This window comes from Chrysemys picta, chromosome 8 (genome assembly GCF_011386835.1).
Source record: "Chrysemys picta bellii isolate R12L10 chromosome 8, ASM1138683v2, whole genome shotgun sequence".
Classification (NCBI taxonomy): Eukaryota; Metazoa; Chordata; order Testudines; family Emydidae; genus Chrysemys; species Chrysemys picta.
In genome coordinates, this window is record NC_088798.1 from 34,740,696 (window position 1) to 34,760,178 (window position 19,483).

The following is a 19,483-nucleotide window of genomic DNA, read 5'->3' on the forward strand; positions in this document are numbered from 1 at the left end:
GACCTCCCCTGATCGCCATGAGTTAATTCCCTCAGCACCCTTGGATGCATTATATCCGGCCCCATGGACTTGTGTGCATGTTCAGCTTTTCTAAATAGTCCTTAACCTGGTTCTTTCACCACTGAGGGCTGCTCACCTCTTCCCCATACTGTGCTGCCCAGTGCAGCAGTCTGGGAGCTGACCTTGTCTGTGTAGACTGAGACAAAAAAAGCATTGAGTACTTCAGCTTTTTCCACATCATCTGTCACTAGGTTGCCTCCCCCATTCAGTAAGGGTCCCACACTTTCCCTGACCTTCTTCTTGTTGCTAACATACCTGTAGAAACCTTCTTGTTACTCTTCACATCCCTTGCTAGCTGCAACTCTAAGTGTGCTTTGGCCTTCCTGATTACACCCCTGCATACTCGAGCAATATTTTTATACTCCTCCCTAGTCATCTGTCCTAGTTTCCATTTCTTGTAAGCTTCCTTTTTGTGTTTAAGCTCACCGAAGATTTCTCTGTTAAGCCAAGCTGGTCGCCTGCCACATTTGCTATTCTTTCTGCACATTGGGATAGTTTGTTCCTGCAACCTCAATAAGTCTTCTTTAAAATACAGCCGGCTCTCCTGGACTCCTTTCCCCCTCATATTAGCCTCCCAGGGGATCCTGCCCATCAGTTCCCTGAGGGAGTCAAAGTCTGCTTTGCTGAAGCCCAGGGTCCATATTCTGCTGCTCTCCTTTCTTCCTTGTGTCAGGATCCTGAACTCGACCATCTCATGGTCACTGCTGCCCAGGTTGCCACCCACTTCTACTTCCCCTACCAATTCTTCCCTGTTTGTGAGCAGCAGGTCAAGAGGAGCACGGCTCCTAGTTGATTCCTCCAGCACTTGCACCAGGAAGTTGTCCCCAACACTCTGCAAAAACTTCCTGGATTGTCTGTGTACTGCTGTATTTCTCTCCCCTCCCAGCAGATGTCAGGGTGATTGAAGTCCCCCATGAGAACCAGGACCTGTGATCTGGAAACTTCTGGGAAATGTCTTGGGAGGATTTCCAACAACAGGCCTAATTCTGGCTAAGTCTATAACCTTGCAACCCCACCGATATCCCAGAGGGTAAGTTAGACCAGTGTTTAGACCAATATGTGCATAGAGCCAAGCAATTACATTTGGAAATGAGAGGAGGGGTTATTGGTAGAGCAAGGTGCCATCAATGGCAGAGAAATGAGCAGCACTCAGAACCGTCAGAATAGACAACCTCCAGTATCTACTATTAGGATAGTATTGGTATGGCTGCTGCCTTTATAAGCAGCGAAATGGCCCATAAATTGCTAACATAGGATTTTTTGTTTTGTTACTTTAATTCAGGGACATTATATGCCTAAAAATTACTAAAACTATAAAGTACTTAGGGCAGGGCCATCTTTTTATGTGTACAACACTTAGCACAACTGGGCCTTGAGTCATGATTGGGGCCTCTAGACATTATTGCAATAAGAATTATTATTATTATGTTTTAGTTTTATAATATATATGCTTACATTCATGTTGGCGATAGACTGGGTTAGCCTTCCTCAGCCAGACAAGGACAAGAAATAAAGACAAAGGCCATGCAAGCTCCACCAGAAAACGAAGCTGGGGGGGGAAAAAAGTGTATACAAAAGAAATGTGACATAATTCATCCAATAATTTACAAAACAAACAGAGCCCTACTGAACATCACCATGAACTCAGTGCTCCTCTCCATCCACTGGAAGAATGTTTAAAAACCAAGGGTGATTAAAAAGCTAAGGTGAAAAAAAGAGGAGGCAGCAGGTGCTAAACAGCTACGGATAGATACTAAAATAATAACAAAAAATAATAATTCTAGACAGTTGTTGAGAAGAGCAGCTAGTCAGACAGTGACGCAGGACTGCTGGGCTGGGTGGGGGAGGTTGGAGAAGAGAAAGAATAGCAACTGTGCACTGAGCTTCTTGTGAAATGGGATTAACAGCCTCTGTGGCCCACAGGAAATTATAGGGATGAAAAAGGACAAGGTTCATGGAGCACACCTGCAACCAACTCCTTCTGCTGAATTAGCAGTTGTACCCCCACAAAATATATTTTCCCTTCAGATGCTTGTCTGACTAGTTAAAACTATTTTTTTTTCCTTTTGATATCTTTCTTTGATAGCTATAGCATAAAGCAACTACCACACATTCCCCACTTCTCTGGCCCTTTATTGTTATTGTTGTCTGTGCTGTATTTGTGCTGGGAGAGCTTGCTGTGTTATTCTGTGCCTATCCACCTTGCATTACATTTCTTGTAACAGCCACAACAGACTCTCCCCAAATCCTGAGTAGTTGGTTTGCACATAGGAAATTCTCTCCCAGGCACCAGATATGTACAGCAATCTGCAGAATGCATCACGTGCCCGTGGCCTTCTTCAGGCTAAATGGTGACAGGGGATCGAGCCGAAAGAAATTCCACAGTATAATTAAAAACAGAGTTTTGGAGCTGCCCTGTCTTTTCCACTGTAACTTTGTTTATTAGCTTTAATTAAGCTCAGCCTAGGCTTATGGCTGAAGGACGGAGAAATTTTTGCCAAGCAAGCATTTCCTATTTCACACATTTAATCTTGAGTTAAAAAAATACAGTTTAGTGCTTCTAAAAGCCAGACCGGCGCGGGGGTGGGTGGGTGGGTGGGGGCACTGCTAGACCAAGGGACTGGGAAATCTGCCACCGTGAAGATCCTCCTGTTTTCCCACCTCTCTGACCTGGAGTAAGGGGCAGCTGTGCAGTTGGGGATGATGCCTCTTTGCCCCTCCCAGCTTTCACCTCCCCAGCAGCTAAACCTGGATTTTCCCTAAACAGTAACATCCACTTCAGGTCATCCTACCACCAGTGATTTTAGTGGAAGAAAAAAAATCAAACAGGTTCCTAGGGTATGTCTTCAGTGCAGAGTTCTCCAGGGTTCTTACTTGGGTGTTGTTGCCTCTAATCTCCTCCTGTTCACATACAAAAATCTCAGTCTCAACCCAGGCTAGCTGGTTCCTCTCACGTGCTAGGCTAACACCGCATGCAGCTTTCACTCAACTTGATAACCCAGCTAAAATGTCACTTGAGCGCTGACAATACTCTAATGCCTTCCCACAATTCCCTGTGTGTGCTCAGAAGGAAAGATTCTCCCACAACTCACTGAGAAAGAATCTGAGTGGCTCATCTTACTGCACCATACAGAGTCAGGGGCTAAAGGCCCTCAGAAGTTCTAGTGCCTCACACAGGGGAGTGCACCACCACTCAGTACCGGGTTTGCCATAGCGTCAGGCCCACACTGAGAAAGGGGCACAGCGCCTGGACCATGGCCCCACCCCCCTGCTCTATTTGTGCTCCGCCCTGAGGCCCCATCCTGGAGGCCCCACCAACCGCTCACTCCTCTCTGCCCCCTAGCCCCTCTCCCCCACCAACAGCTGGCTCCTCTTTTCCCAAGCCCGCCAGCCATTCGCTCCTCTCTGCTCCCTGGCCCCTCCTCTCCCCCCCCCTACTATTTGGTCCTCTGTGCCCCTCCCCCTGCCCGAGGCTCACTGCTCTCCACCCTCTGGCCCCTCCCCCACATGGCCGCTTGCTCCTCTCCACCCCATAGCCCCTCCTCGCCTCTATCCCCCCCATCTCCCGTTCCTCTCCGTCCTCTTCCTCTGCCCACTTGCCTGTCTGCCAGCCACTTGCGCCTCTCCACCCCTTAGCCCTTCCCCGCTGCTCGCCCTTAAGGCATAGCAGTTCTACTTTTAAAAGGGGTGGGGCCATGGCCTCCTGCCCCTCGTTGGGGCGCCTCTGTTGCCAAGTGTCCAGTTTTCAATCAGAAAGTCCGATCAAAAAGAGGACCTGGCAGTGTTGGGTCAGCACTGCTGACTGGACACTAAAAGTCCGGTTGTAGGCGTATCCTCAATCAGTCTCCCCGCCAGGAGGGTGGGAAGAGCAGCTGCTTCTGCTTGGAGGAACTGCAGCTCTGCTGGAGAGAGAGAGAACTGGCTCCCCAGGACCTGGCTGTGGCAGAGAGAGGTAGGTGCTGGCTCCACGCCACCCTGGAGGGATCCTGTCTATCCCCCCTGCCCCACTGTGCTTGCCCCCCGCCCCGCCTCACTCCAGGGACCGATCCAGGCAGCTCCCTACTAGCACAGACTTGCCGGTGCCTCTGACTTCCAACCCTGGGATCCCCCCTCCCAGCCCTGCCTGTGGCCCTCACTCCGAAGCCATAACTCCCCCCGAGAAATTAAGGAATAATGATAGATGAAGGCAAAAAAAAAAAAAAAAAATCCCACCCTCTTCAGCGCAGCGAGAAGAGCATTAGACATGACTTTTTAATTTTTGTTACTGAAAGTTGTGCATTTTATCCTCTGTGCAGACACTGAAATCTCAAGGATTTTAATTCTAATCCTGCTCTGGTATATATATAATATATAGCTTGGTTTTATAATTTTACTATTATGTAGAGCAGAGTTTCTCAAACTGTGGTCCGCGAACCACCAGTGGTCCACGAGCTCCATTCAGGTGGTCCACAGATAGTTCCCTCTAAGGTGCGCGCCTGGATGGTGGCATACAAAAGAATGAAGGGCCACCCACCTAATTAGTGGAGCCGCGCAGGCGTGGCTCCACTAATTCGATGCCTGGACCTTGGAGAAGATGCACATGTAAGGTCAGTTGGTGGCCTTGGGGGGATTAAGGGGTAGGTGGGAGGGGGCAGTGGGGTGAGAAGAGGAAGTGCGGGGAATTTGGTACATGCAGGGCTGCGGCAGCCAGAGAAAGACAACTTTCCCCAGGTTCAGGGCTACAGCAGTCAGGGAGAGATGGCCCTCCTTCCCAGCCTCAGCTCAGGGCTGCTGTGGCAGGGGACAGAGGGCACATCTATCACATTTGAAAGGTAAGACTACGGATATTAAAATATGAGTTGTGTGCTTTTATTTGTAGAACAAAAAAAGTTAATTATCATTAAGGTTTTTTTATATAGCACTTTTACAATAGTTAGCTAACGGTACAAACAACATTTGGAAAGATCATTAAGTGGTCCGCCAAGATCCTCAGCAATTTTCAAGTGGTACGCAAAAAAAAAAAAGTTTGAGAACCACTGATCTAGAATTCACCACCATGTCCAGAAGTCTTTGATTTCTGCATGCCAAAGAAATTAAAGACAACTCTTATTTATCAGATTAAGACTATTATTAAATAATAAATGCAATTAAGGTCTGGCTTTAGAAAGTGCCATGCACTGAGTGGTCAAAATTATATGGGATTATGAAGGACAAAACAAGGCTCATTTATGGGGAAACGTTTCATGCATGTTTATGCCTGCATTTGTTGGAAGTGGTTAGTTGTTCCACGTGATTAAGTTTTCTTGTTTGTCAGAAAGGAAATATATGGACATACAAAGACAAAGCATACAGTGACTTCACATCCACTTTGCTTAAATCCCTCAGAGGAGGGAGATGGAGAGGATCCAGCAACGGGGAAGAGGGAGGAGGGAGAGCAGTGAGCCGCAGGGTCTTAGGGTGAAGAGGCAAGGCAGGGACAGGGCCTTGGGGAACAAGGGGGGCGTGTGCAGGGAAGGTTCCCGCACTCCTGCTGTAGCGTTCTATGGGGGCCCACAAATATGTTTGGCGCTGGGCCCACACAAGGTTAATCCAGCCCTGGCACCAGTGAGGACACAGTAACTTGGGTACAGCTTTGCCGTGTGGCTCCTCACACCTGGTATAGGCTAACTTGGATGCTGATCACCCAAGCTTTTTCTGCTGTGAAGACATTCCTCTAGTGCAGGGGTAGGCAACCTCTGGCACGCGAGCTGATTTCCAGTGGCACTCACACTGCCCAGGTCCTGGCCACCGGTCTGCGGGGCTCTGCATTTTAATTTAATTTTAAATGAAGCTTTTTAAACATTTTAAAAACCTTATATACTTTACATACAACAATAGTTTAGTTATATATTATAGACTTATAGAAAGACCTTCTAAAAACGTTTAAATGTAAAGAGAAGAACAGGAGTACTTGTGGCACCTTAGAGACTAACAAATTTATTAGCGCATAAGCTTTCGTGGACTACAGCCCACTTCTTCGGATGCATATGTAAAGGTTGCCGATCCCTGCTCTAGTGAAAGAGGAAAAGTTGGGTTTACACTCATATGGTTGCTTCTGATGGGTGAAAAAATAAATGGGTTCTTTTTTCCGCAAAAAAACATCTTTTCTGCTTGCTTCTGACATTAGAAGTTCAGGTCTTGACTACCTGGTTTTTCTTGAAATGTTCTTATGGACAACTAGAGAACTAATAGGTTTATGCTACTGTGGTCACCGTGCACATGAAACCTAGAAGAGGCTGGGGGAAGTGATTTTTACTGATGTTTAAAACTTTCAGTTGTTTGATTTATACCACAAGCATGGAAGTCAAAATACTTCTCTGTTACAGATTCAACAGCCCGCTTTAAAAGCTAAGAATCCTCAACACCCCTCAGAGCTCTCATGCAAAATCAGGAAAGACCTGACATAACATTACTGAGATTTCCATGTGAAAAAAACAGCACAAAAATCTCCTCCTCACTTTTTTTTTTATTTATTTCTGAAGCCTCGTAATGCAGAGATATTTTGAAGTGACAGGGTCAAATATCTAAATAGGTTTATTGAATGAAATTATTATTTCAAGCATTGAAAATAGTTATATTTTATAACAATCATTTTCTATCAAAGAATTAGTCTTTTAAAATAACGTCTTCTAAGTTCTCCAAATATTCACCTTTGGAGACAGGAGAGCTTCTTAAAATAAAACAAAACCTTAGAAACCAGACTGCAGCAGCCCTTTCAGCTCTCAGTCTATGGCACAGAATGGATGAGCACCAAAAATCCTGCCACAATTAGTTGCTTTCTTTAAAACAAACAAATTGGGATCAATGGAATGTGCTGTTGGTCTAAGCAGCTGAGAGCTGAGCTCAGGAGTCACCCTCTGCACTGAAGTCAGCACATGCAGGATACAATATGAAATTACCTGGATTTTAGTCACACCGGGCATCTGCCTGTGTCAATTTCCTTAGCTATGCAGAGAAGAACAGTGAGAAACACAGAAGGAAATCTCCAATGCGTATTCCTTCGTGAGATTGTTAAATTAAACTAGAAATGTCATAATACTGTAGACACGATTGCCAACCCCAAATGTTCAAAAATCACTAGTTATCCCCCAAAATATCAGCAGATTGGCTTTAAAAAATACAATTTTCAAAAACAATGCAATTTGATTCTTTGTATTTGCCTTTGGGTTTTTGAGCCTTCAGGGTGCATGTTTTCAAGATTTTCTCCACAACCACAACTGCTAGAAACTTACTTACAAATAAAATAAAAAAATAAAAACATGAAAAGCTGAGATTTTGAGGAAGTCATACAATTCCAAGAGCTGGGTCCTTAAGAAAAAATGTCTGATATTGTGAGACTTGCAATAAAATCACGAGAGCTGGCAACACAGCGTAGAATAGATCACCAAGTACTGTTGGTGAGGTGGATTGCAGGAGCAAATGTACTGGGCAGCAATGGGAGAGGGGACAAGCAGATTTAACATGGAGACAAGCAGATTGATGGATTGGATCCTGCAGTCCTTAAGCACACAGGTAGTCTAGTCTCCATTGACTTCAAGGTTTGAAGGAGCTATTATAGAGGGCACAATGGCTGCTGTATTTCCTGCATGTGCTGCCATTTCCAGTGCCGCCTTTGTTATTAATTTTTTTAAACCACAAAATATTTGGGGTTAGCATGAATGTGAAAGATGCTCTGTGAAACCAGATTTCATAGCAGTAAGTCTCAGCTGAGTTTGCAAAATTGCACGCAACATTAAAGGTGGTCTAAAGTTGATTCAACTAAGATCCGGTGGCAGATGACTGTCTGTTTTTATTATAGGGCTCAAAGACAAAGGCACACACAGGGAACCATTTCAACCAATCCCATGATTCTGTGATAGCCACAGGAATGTCTCACTTACCATAGTTCACGTCTCTTGGTTAAGTCATATTGTCTTTAGTTAGGGTTACCATACGTCCAAGTTTTCCTGGACATGACCCTTTTTTCCCCCCATCCTCTGTCCTCCAACTGGGCAGATTTTTGAAATAAGAGGAAATATCTGGGATTTTTTCTGCTCCCAACATTGCAGCTCAGAAGGAGCAGTCTCCATGCCCTGATTGGTCCCTCCCCTGCATTCTGCCTGCCCCAGCCCCAGCCAGCCTGCCAGGTAAGCAGAGCCACCAAGCGCCTCTATGCTGGACCGCCTGCCCTGCTGCGGGGCCTCAGAACCCAGCCAGGAGGGGTGACATGGCCTGCCCTGGCTCCCTGCCCTAAGGAGGGGGAGAGGCCGGCAGGGAAACTCTGACTGACAGGCTGGCGCTGCATCCATGACAGAGAGCACGACACTGCCACCCACCTTGAGTGTGAGGCCACAGGAAACCCCTCCAGCATCCATCAGGTTCTTCCTACAGCATCCTTCAAATACCCCCTCCCAGTACACACACCGTAGTCCAGCACCCCTCCCCCCCCAAATACCCCCTCAGGCAGCCCCCAAATACCTCCTCCTAGGACACACACAACCCACCAGCACCCCCCAAATATTCCCTCCAGCTCCCCTTTCCCTCCTCCTAGTAGTGTCCTCTATTTGGGAACTTGAAATATGGTAACCTATCTTTAGTTAAGTATCAGAGGGGTAGCCATGTTAGTCTGAATCTGTAAAAAGCAACAGAGGGTCCTGTGGCACCTTTAAGACTAACAGTCTTAAAGGTGCCACAGGACCCTCTGTATCTTTAGTTAGAAATATAGGGCCTGATCCTGTGAACTGCTGAACTTCCTCAGCTTCCTTTGACTTGAAGCCAGTGGAAATGGAGAGCTTCCAGCACCTCAGAGAACCAGGCTGTAAGGGCTTGTCTACACTGGCAACTTACAGCGCTGCAACTTTCTCGCTTGGGGTGTGAAAAAACACCCCCCTGAGCACAGCAAGTTTTTAGCATTGCCAGTGTAGACTAGCCCTAAGATAATTTGGTTTAAAGAAATAAAAAATGAGCAATGGTAAATAAGGCATTTACGTAATATATATTAGTTGCTCTGTCCTAGAGAAAGTATTATGGAAAAGGATTTAAAATGTTTCTCCAATTCCTGTTCACCCTGTTACTGTTGTCATTCAACCATGTAATAAAAAAAACTGAGCTTCACTTTGTGCAGTTGGATTCACATCTAATATAAGTGCACATGAGTGGCAACATTAAGATCTGGAGCCAGACTTGCTCTAAGTTGTGGGGTGCACAAGTCATTTTTGTTTGTGCATATCTTTACAGCCAAGCACCAAAACCTCAGTACCCAGAACTATCTTCACTGTATGTCATGTTGTTTGTCAGATACTCAGTACAATGACCGCTGTTCTAAATTTACTCTGCAAAGTGCATCTTGCAAACAAATGGACTAAGCCCCCGAGGGCAGGCCGACAGACGCAGCACAGCCGATTTCACTCTCTAGTACGCACGTGTTTAGCAGGCTGATAAATGCACCAGTCATTTGACTATCTGCACTGTAATATTCTCAGCATGTTCTAAAGTAGAAACCCGAAGACTAAGGTTTTATCTTTTACCTTTTGCCTTTTCCTGAGTGTCCAGTTCTTCCACAGCAGAAGTCTGACCTGTCTAAGGAAGCTCATTGTTCTTCTGCATCAACAGCGCCACAAACCTGTAGTATAAAATGCATCCATCTTTATCTCTCACACTTGGGCTCAGATAATACCTGAAACAAAATTCTCAGCAGAATAACTGCTTTAGCTTCTGTTCTTTTTACATCTCTCTCTCTTTACTTTACTGGCCAGTGCTTTTCAATCATGCCTTATACATCTTGTTCTAGACAAATCTACAGGATATGGTGTTTTTCCTTTGTTGGGAGAGTGGTTCTCGTGACTCATTTTTCTGGGTCAAATGAAAATATGGACCTCTTTTTACTCATTTCAACTATTACCCTGGCATGGAGGGAAACATTTGGATTTTCTATCTGTAACTACTTCCTTGTATGTTTGGTTAATCTAATATCTCTGATACCTGGATTTTCAGAAGTGTTAGAATAAAATCAGTATATATTCCTTGACACTTCAAGAAAAACATTTAAGTCTTAGGTGAGTTTTTCATCACCTGAGAAAGTACTTAACCCTCAACCAAAGCTAAAAAAAGGCCAGCCTTGGACAGAAGACGTGGCACCAATCATGACAAAACCTGGTAGAAATGACCTCTTTCTTTTCATTTTGAGCATGGAAAAGATCGGGGCAGGAAATTTAAGACCAAATTTAGGTCACACTGACTGTGCTGCTTATCAGCTGTCAGATAAAAAGAGAAAAACTCCACAGCAGGACTTTTCATGCAAAATTACCAGCACTAACGCCTGGAGGGTTCTCATTCTTTGTAGGTTAACAGTCACATACACTATTCAACATCATCCCATCAGCTCTAATTGCTCATATTAGAGACACAGCACAAAAGGAAGTCAGATTGGCTATAAAAAGCTATTGTGACACAAGAGAGCAAATGGATTATGTATGATGTTTTGAAAGGATGCACCTCTGCATCTGTGTTACCATTGGGTGGAGGCTACAGGGAACCAACTGAACACACTGCATGTGCCTGGTCTAACATAGAGCTGGGAAAAATGTTTTAGACACATAATTTATTCACCAAAAAATGAAGCTCTGGGTTGACCAAAACTATTTGTAAATTTGGGTCAAGTAGTTTCATCCAAAAAAACAAAAAAAATTATATATATTTCCCCACCCCCATTCAAAACTTTGTGTTTCAAAATGTAGCTATATTTTAAAAACAAAATGGTATCAAAACACTTTAAAATAAAACAAAAAGTTTAGTTTTGTGTTGAATGAAATATTTAGTTTGGCCCAAAACAAGTATTTTTTTTTTCAGTTTAGCCACCTAACCAAAACAAAAAAAAATCAATTATTCACACAAACAGTTGTTGAATGCTATAATAATGCTGCAACTGAAGAAATAAAGCTTCCTAATGGGTGTTGGTAGACTGAAGACCTAAAACAGGCATCACACTCTGAGAAGGTGGTCCAATATTTGGAGGGTTTGTGTGTTTCCTTTCATGTTGCTGGTGGAGTTTGAGGCCAATCCCAACGCACTACTTCTGCTGGGAAGGAACATTAATTAGGTCTCTGGAAAAGGAAGACAACCTGACAGAATTACAGAAGAACAAAATATTGAATGCAGGGGAACAAGAAAACTTCTTCATAAAGATGGCTAAATTCTTTTCACCTGAACATGGGTGAACAGGAGCCAGCTACCCACCAGCTAAGCAGAATTTTACAGACAAGAAAGTGTGGAGACACAGATATTAATTTCTGCAGAGCTAAATGGTAAAGCACTCAGATACATACAGAGACTCAAAGTCCATGTATCAGGTTCTTAGCAATATTGGTGAGTTTGCTGGCTTGAAAGTCCAGGAACACATCTACAGCTTGGATGGGTCATTCAGTCCTTTGTTCAGTGTGTCAGTTTGCAGAAAAGTTACCCCAGCGGTAAGAAGCAAGAATGAAGACAAAATGGAGATGATGCAGCTGCTCTTTATATTCCTTTTGCCATGTGGCTTGCTGTACTTCCTGTGCCCCAAACGAAAGCTTCACAGCACCCGGCATGGAAAAGCCTTGGGGTTCTGTTAGGGTTGCCAACTTTCTAATTGCACAAAACCTAACACCCTTGTCCCATCCTTTTCCTTGCCCCTTCCTGAGGCTCCGCCCACCCCTTCTCTGAGGCCTGGTCTACACTACGAGTTTAGGTCGAATTTAGCAGCGTTAAATCGAATTAAGCCTGGACACGTTCACACGGCTAAGTCCCTTTTTTCGACTTAAAGGGCCCTTTAAATCGGTTTCTTTACTCCACCTCCGACGAGGGGATTAGCGATAAAATCGGCCTTAGCGGGTCGGAATTGGGGTAGTGTGAACGGAATTCGACATTATTGGCCTCCGGGAGCTATCCCACAGTGCTTCATTGTGACCGCTCTGGACAGCACTCTCAACTCAGATGCACTGACCAGGTAGACAGGAAAAGCCCCGCGAACATTTGAATTTCGTTTCCTGTTTGCCCAGCATGGAGAGCACAGGTGACCACGCAGAGCTCATCAGCACAGGTAACCATGATGGAGTCCCAGGATCACAAAAGAGCTCCAGCATGGACAGAACGGGAGGTATGGGATCTGCTCGCCATATGGGGAGATGAATCAGTGCTAGCTGAACTCCGTAGCAGTAAATGAAATGGCAAAATATTAGAAAAGGTCTCAAAGGCCATGAAGGACAGAGGCCATAACAGGGACGCACAGCAGTGCCGCATGAAAATTAAGGAGCTAAGGCAAGCCTACCACAAAGCCAGAGAGGCAAACGGAAGGTCCGGGGCAGAGCCGCAAACATGCCGCTTCTACGCGGAGCCGCATGCCATGCTAGGGGGTGCAGCCACCACTACCCCAACCGTGTGCTTTGACTCCGTCAATGGAGAAACACACAGGGAAGAGAGAGGAGAGGTGGCGGGCTGAATCGCGGGATGAACAGCGCAAGTGGCGGGCTGAAGAGGATAGGTGGCGTCAGCTTGCAGACAGAAGGCAAGAGTCAATGCTCCGGCTGCTGGAGCATCAAACTGATATGCTCCAGCGTATGGTTGAGCTGCAGGAAAGGCAGCAGGAGCACAGACCGCCGCTACAGCCCCTCTGTAACCAACAGCCCTCCTCCCCAAGTTCCATAGCCTCCTCACCCAGACGCCCAAGAACACGGTGGGGGGGGCCTCCGGCCACTCCACCCCAGATGATTGCCTGAGCATCAGAAGACTGGCCTTCAATAAGAGTTAAAGTTTTAAACTGCAGTGTGTCCTTTTCCTTCCCTCCTCCCCCACCCATCCCGGGCTACCTTGGCAATTATCCCCCTAGTTGTGTGAGGAATTAATAAAGAATACATGAATGTGAAGTAACAATGACTTTATTGCCTCTGCAAGCAGTGCTCGAGGGGGGGAGGGGAGGGGGGGGTTGGTTTACAGGGAAGTAGAGTGAACTTGGTGGGGGGGGGGAGGGTTCATCAAGGAGAAACAAACAGAAGTTTCACACTGTAGCCTGGCCAGTCACAAAACTCATTTTCAAAGCTTCTCTGATGCGCACCGCACCCTGCTGTGCTCCTCTAACCGCCCTGGTGTCTGGCTGCGCGTAATCAGCAGCCAGGCGATTTGCCTCAACCTCCCACCCTGCCATAAATGGCTCCCCCTTACTCTCACAGATATTGTGGAGCGCACAGCAAGCAGCAATAACAATGGGGATATTCTTTTCGTTGAGGTCTGAGCAAGTCAGTAAGCTGCGCCAGCGCGCTTTTAAACGTCCAAATGCACATTCCACCACCATTCGGCACTTGCTCAGCCTGTAGTTGAACAGGTCCTGACTGCTGTCCAGGCTGCCTGTGTACGGCTTCATGAGCCATGGCATTAAGGGGTAGGCTGGGTCCCCAAGGATCACGATAGGCATTTCAACATCCCCAACGGTTATTTTCTGGTCCGGGAAGAAAGTCCCTTCCTCCAGCTTTCGAAACAGACCAGAGTGCCTGAAGACGCGAGCATCATGTACCTTTCCCGGCCATCCCACGTTGATGTTGGTGAAACGTCCCTTGTGATCCACCAGGGCTTGCAGCAACATTGAAAAGTACCCCTTGCGGTTTATGTACTCGGTGGCTTGGTGCTCCAGTGACAAGATAGGGATATGGGTTCCGTCTATCGCACCACCACATTTTGGGAATCCTATTTCAGCAAAGCCATCCACTATGGCCTGCACGTTTCCCAGAGTCACTACCCTTGATATCACCAGGTCTTTGATTGCCCTGGCAACTTGGATCACAGCAGCCCCCACAGTAGATTTGCCCACTCCAAATTGATTTCCGACTGACCGGTAGCTGTCTGGCGTTGCAAGCTTCCACAGGGCTATCGCCACTCACTTCTCAACTGTGAGGGCTGCTCTCATCCTGGTATTCTGGCGCTTCAGGGCAGGGGAAAGCAAGTTACAAAGTTCCATGAAAGTGCCCTTACGCATGCGAAAGTTTCGCAGCCACTGGGAATCGTCCCACACCTGCAACACGATGCGGTCCCACCAGTCAGTGCTTGTTTCCTGGGCCCAGAATCGGCGTTCTACGGCATGAACCTGCCCCAGTAACACCATGATTTGCACACTGCTGGGGCCTGTGCCTTGTGAGAGGTCTCTGTCCATGTCAATTTCCTCATCACTCTCGTCGCCGCGCTGCAATCGCCTCCTCGGCTGGTCCTGGTTTTGCTTTGGCATGCCCTGGCTCTGCATATACTCCAGGACAATGCGCATGGTGTTCATAGTGCTCATAATTGCCGCGGTGATCTGAGCGGGCTCCATGATCCCAGTGCTATGGTGTCTGGTCTGAAAAAAGGCGCGAAACTAGTATCTGACGGATGGAGGGAGGAAGGGAGGGGCGAGTGAAAACATGGCGTACAGGTACAGGGAATTAAAATCAACAAAGGTGGCTGTGCATCAGGGAGAAACACAAATAACTGTCACACAGAATGGCCCCCCCAAAGATTGAACTCAAAACCCTGGGTTTAGCAGGCCGTTGATTTCACGGAGGGGGGGGGAAGAGAAGCAAATGAATACAGAACAAATCTATTTTTTACATCTTAAGCTGGCAGATGATGGTGCAGCATGACTGATAGCCTTCGGCATCTTCTGGGTGCTTGGCAGAAAATAGCATACTACGACTGATAGTCATCATCGTCATTGGGAAGGCATTACGACGACGACGGATACCAGTCGTAATATACCATCTTCTGCCAAAAGGCAAGGGGCTGCTGCTGTGTAGCAATGCAGCCCCACGTCTGCCAGCACCCAGATCGCCGATGAAGGCTACCAGTCATACTGCACCGTCTACTTCCAAAAGGCAATTAGCTGCTGCTGTGTAGCAATGCAGTACCACGTCTGCCGGCACCCAGATGACATATGGTGTTGGTGAGCTGAGCTGAGCTGGCTCCATGCTTGGCATGGTATGTTGTCTGCACAGGTAACCCAGGTAAAAAAGGCGCAAATTGATTGTCTGCCGTTGCTCTGACGGAGGGGGAGGGGCCTGACGACATGTACCCAGAAGCCCCCGCGACACTGTTTTGCATCATTCAGGCACTGGGATCTCAACCCAGAATTCCAATGGGCGGCGGAGACTGCGGGAATTGTGGGATAGCTACGCATAGTGCAACACTCCGGAAGTCGACGCTGGCCTCGGTACTGTGGACGCGGTCCACCGACTTAATGAACTTCGAGCATTTTATGTGGGGACACACACAATCGTCTGTATACAACCGATTTCTATAAAACCGGCTTCTATAAATTCGACCTAATTTCGTAGTGTAGACATACCCTGAGGCTCTGCTCCCACTCACTCCATCCCTGCCCCCCCGGTTGCTTGCTCTCCCCCACCCTGACTCACTCATTTCCACTGGGGTGGGGGTTGGGGTGCAGGAGGTGGTGAGCAGATCAGCTGAGGATGCAGGCTCTAATGTGGGGTTGGGGATGAGGGGTTTGGAGTCCAGGAGGGGGCTCTGAGCTGAGGCAGGGAGTTGGGGTGTCGGAGGTGGTACAGACTCTGGGCTAGGGTGGGGAATGAGGGGTTTGGGGTGCAGGAGGGAGCTCCAGGCTGGAGGGTGGGGCCAAGTAGCTTGGGGTGCAGAAGGGGACTCCAGGTTGGGACCGAGGGGTTTGGAGTGTGGGAGGGAGCTCCAGGCTGAGACAGGGGGTTGTGGTGTGGGAGGTGGTATGGGCTCTGGGCTGGGAGTGTGGGCTCTGGGATAGGGCCAGAAATGAGGGGTTCAGTGTGCGGGAGGGGATCCTGGCTGGGGCGGGGGGTTGGGGTTGGGGGAGAGGGGAGGGCTCCGGCTGTGGGGGGAGGGATCTGGGGTGGGGCCAGGGATGGAGGGAGTGTGGGTGTGGGCTAGGGATGGGGGTTGGGGCGTGGGAGGGAGTTTGGGTGCGGGCTCTGGGAGGGAGTTTGGGTGCAGAAGGGGGCTCCAGGCTGGGGCACGGGAGGAGTTTTGGGGTGCAGGCTCTGGGCAGTGCTTACCACGGAGGGCTCCCCATGAGCTGCAACATATCCCTCGGCTCCTAGGCAGAGGCACTGCCAGGCGGCTCTGCGCACTGCCTCCCCCCGCAGATGCTGCCCCCCTTCTCACCAGCTCCCATTGTCCACAGTTTTCAGCCAATGGGAGCTGGGAGCCGGCACTTGGGGCGGGGTCGTGGCAGAGCATGGAGCCCCCGTGGCCGTCCCTCCGCCTAGGACCTGAGGGACATGTTGCCACTTCCGGGGAACCGCATGGAGCCAGGAAGGGAGCCTGCCAGTCCCGCACCAACTGGACTTTTAATGGCTCAGTCAGCAGTGCTGACCGGAGCTGCTAGGGTCTCTTTTCAGCTGGGCGTTCCAGTTGAAAACCGGATACCAGCTGGCAAACCATAGGTTCTGTCCATAGGCATGCCCTGCTGACTCATAAGGTGTAATCCCTGGCTTTTTCAATGGGTTCATTGTACAATTGATGACCCTTGATGGGCCATCGAACAGCCTAGGCCAGTGGTTCTCAAACTTTTGTATTGGTGACCCCTTTCACATAGTAAGCCTCTGAGGGCGACCCCCCCAATAAATTAAAAACACTTAATATATTTAACACCATTATAAATGCTGGATGCAAAATGGGGTTTGTGGTGGAGGCTCACAGCTCACAACTCCCCATGTAATAACCTTGTGACCCCCTGAAGGGTCCCAACCCCCAGTTTGAGAACCCTTGAGCTAGACCGTGGTGATGCCAGTCTATCTGGGGGTGTCACCCAGAAACACAGCACAAGTTTTGAAATGCAGATATAACATACATATCTATAACTTACAATACAAAGGTTATACAAACATATAAACAAGATCATACTTGGCAAATCATAACATTTATCACTGACACCTTACATGACATATCTGGCACAATTCATTGCAATTTTACAATATTGGTATTAATAATATAAAATGTCTCAATTCCCTACAGTGTCACACCCACACCTAGCAGAGGCAGCTCAGTAGGGTGGGAATTAGGCATGCCTAGTCTAGCTCCCCCAGCCGCATGGGAAAGCTGCTCCACAGGCCTTCTGCAACAACTATGGACAGGAATTCAAGACTGTTTATGCCTATACACACTGCCTGGCAATGGCCCCTACCATAGGCACCAACTTTTCCCGTCGCCGGTGGGTGCTTGCGGCGCCCCCGCCCCAGGCTCTGCCCTGACTCCACCTCTGCCCCATCCCCATTCCAACCCCTTCCCCAAAGTCTCCCCCCCCAACTCCGCCCTCTCCCTGCCCCTATTGGACTCCTCCCCAAATCCCCGCCCTGGCCCCACCTCTTCCCCCGAGCGCACCGAGTTCCCCCTCCTCCTCCCTCTCAATGCTTGCCACTGCAAAACAGCTGTTTCATGGCACAAGCGCTGGGAGCCAGGGGGAAAAAGCAGGCACGCGGCATACTCAGGGAAGAGGCGGAGGGGGGGCAGAGGCGAGCTGGGGCAGGGGCACCCACCAATTTTTCCCTATGGTGCTCCAGACCCAGAGCACCCACGGAGTCGGCACCTATGGCCCCTACACAGTCTCCCACACATACTATTCCTTTTCCTGGCTGGCTCCATTAGCTGAGCCATTCATCAGCTTGATCGTGTCTTAATGAGGACTCTCTTAATCGTACTCAGTCATAAGCCTGTCCTATATAAGGCACACTATACTCTATCTTGCTATTGTCAGCAAAGGGAACTTGTAAAAGAAGAAGAATATAAGCAGTGTGAGGACTGCCACACAGGACAATTACATTCATCCTGGGAGATCTAGGTCTTTTTGCCACTGTGTTCTGAATCTCGTTGAGATTTCCAGCAGCAGGAATAATCTTGGGGAAGAGAAGGGGCAGTAAATGGGGTAATCCAGACCCTGCTTAGAAATGTAATTGGCTAGTTAGACTTGCTGATGGTAGTAGCGAAAAAGTCATAATACAAGCGTTCCTTATCAGGGGAAGGACTCATTAACAAGGGACAAGCTAATGATCATATGGAAATTCCCAAAGGAATCCCTTATTAAGACAGGAATAAACCACTGAATTGTTCATTTGACAGTGTCAAGAATCCACTAATGCCGAAGAATTAAAAGAAGAATTTAAAGGGACTTTTCCTCTTGGCCTAAAACAAACTATTAAAGTTCCCTTTATGACATTAATACCTGAAGTATTTTTGGCACAGAAAACAGAAGAAGGAAGATAACAATCAGCTATTAAGTCACATTTCAACAATGGCTCCAGTTTTTCTGAAGATGAAGGAGAATATATTTTTGCTTCCAAAAGCATCATCATTAGTAAAGGCTTTACAAAAGGAAAGAACCTCAATTTTCTATTTTAAAAAATGAATAGTTTTAAAGATGTGGGTGCTAGATTGCCTTGAACTTGGCCTTTTTAGATGATTATAATTTACACAGGCTGAGATTAAGACTCCTGCATAGGAAAAAGTCTTAGTGATATAAAGACTAGGCAGAGAAATGAGATGAGAGACAGATCTCAGATTCTACAGCAGGACAACTTTAGTTTAGAATAACCCAGGGTATCCCCTAAGTATTCCTTCCTCCTGCCTGGAGGTTTGGCGAGACCTACAGAAAGAAGAGAATTGTAAGTTTTCAGCTACAGGCCCTATTAGGTCAAATAGAGCAAAATACTATAAATAAAATCATGGAGAAAGAAGTCAGGCTCAGAGGTATGCAAACTTCTAATGAGATTAGTTTTGCTCTATCTTCAGTTTTAAAGGCAGCATGCCAGCCAGAAAAATCAGTGTAGACTTGAAATGGTTGTATTAATGAGCAATCTGAATTGTCAGCTTCCAATAGCAAATACTAGAAGAAATACAATTCTCCAGCATGTTAAAGCTTGAATTGTTGATTGGGGGGGGGAGGGTAATGCGGGGAACAAATTACAAATGGGTAATTCAGTTTTTAATAAAAAGCTAGTGCAAATTCATGTCCATTACTATTTAGAATGCTACTTAGCTCCCTCCCGATGCTCACGCACACACAGGATGTGAGCTAGATACATTGCATGTGTTCATTTGTACTTTGTTAATTTTCCTTTTACAGGATGTGATTTCCCTTTCAGGAGTCTTGACAAAAGGGCCAAGAAAAATAAAATAGTTCTATCACAAGAGTATTAGCACAGCGTGGGAAATCTCTTCCAAGGTTCCTGCTTATAGGAAAATCAAAAAATAACAGCTCTTGTTCGGTTTTCTTTGCTGGCCTATTACAGAGTAGAAGAATGATTTTCATATCCTAGAAAGAAAACCCTGTCCCTTATTGGCTGAAGACAGTCATATGACGAGTCAAGAAATGTCTATACTGTACTTCATCTGAGATCTGCAGTACTAGGGTTTAGAAAAGAGTTAAGGATATTGTGTATAAGAATTA

At 47.0% G+C, this 19,483-nt stretch overlaps 1 protein-coding gene across 1 annotated transcript in view; it reads right to left on the bottom strand.

Moving 5' to 3' along the window:
- The window catches only part of ABCA4 (ATP binding cassette subfamily A member 4), a 128,252-nt gene that overhangs the window by 100,205 nt on the left and 8,564 nt on the right, over nucleotides 1-19,483 (bottom strand). Inside the window, exons 2-3 of the mRNA XM_005307557.4 lie at nucleotides 9,585-9,679; nucleotides 1,516-1,609 (exon numbers count right to left, since the gene is read on the bottom strand). Coding sequence (XP_005307614.2) covers nucleotides 1,516-1,609; nucleotides 9,585-9,650 — 160 coding nt within the window. The 5' untranslated portion in view covers nucleotides 9,651-9,679. The remainder of the gene's footprint in view (nucleotides 1-1,515; nucleotides 1,610-9,584; nucleotides 9,680-19,483) is intronic.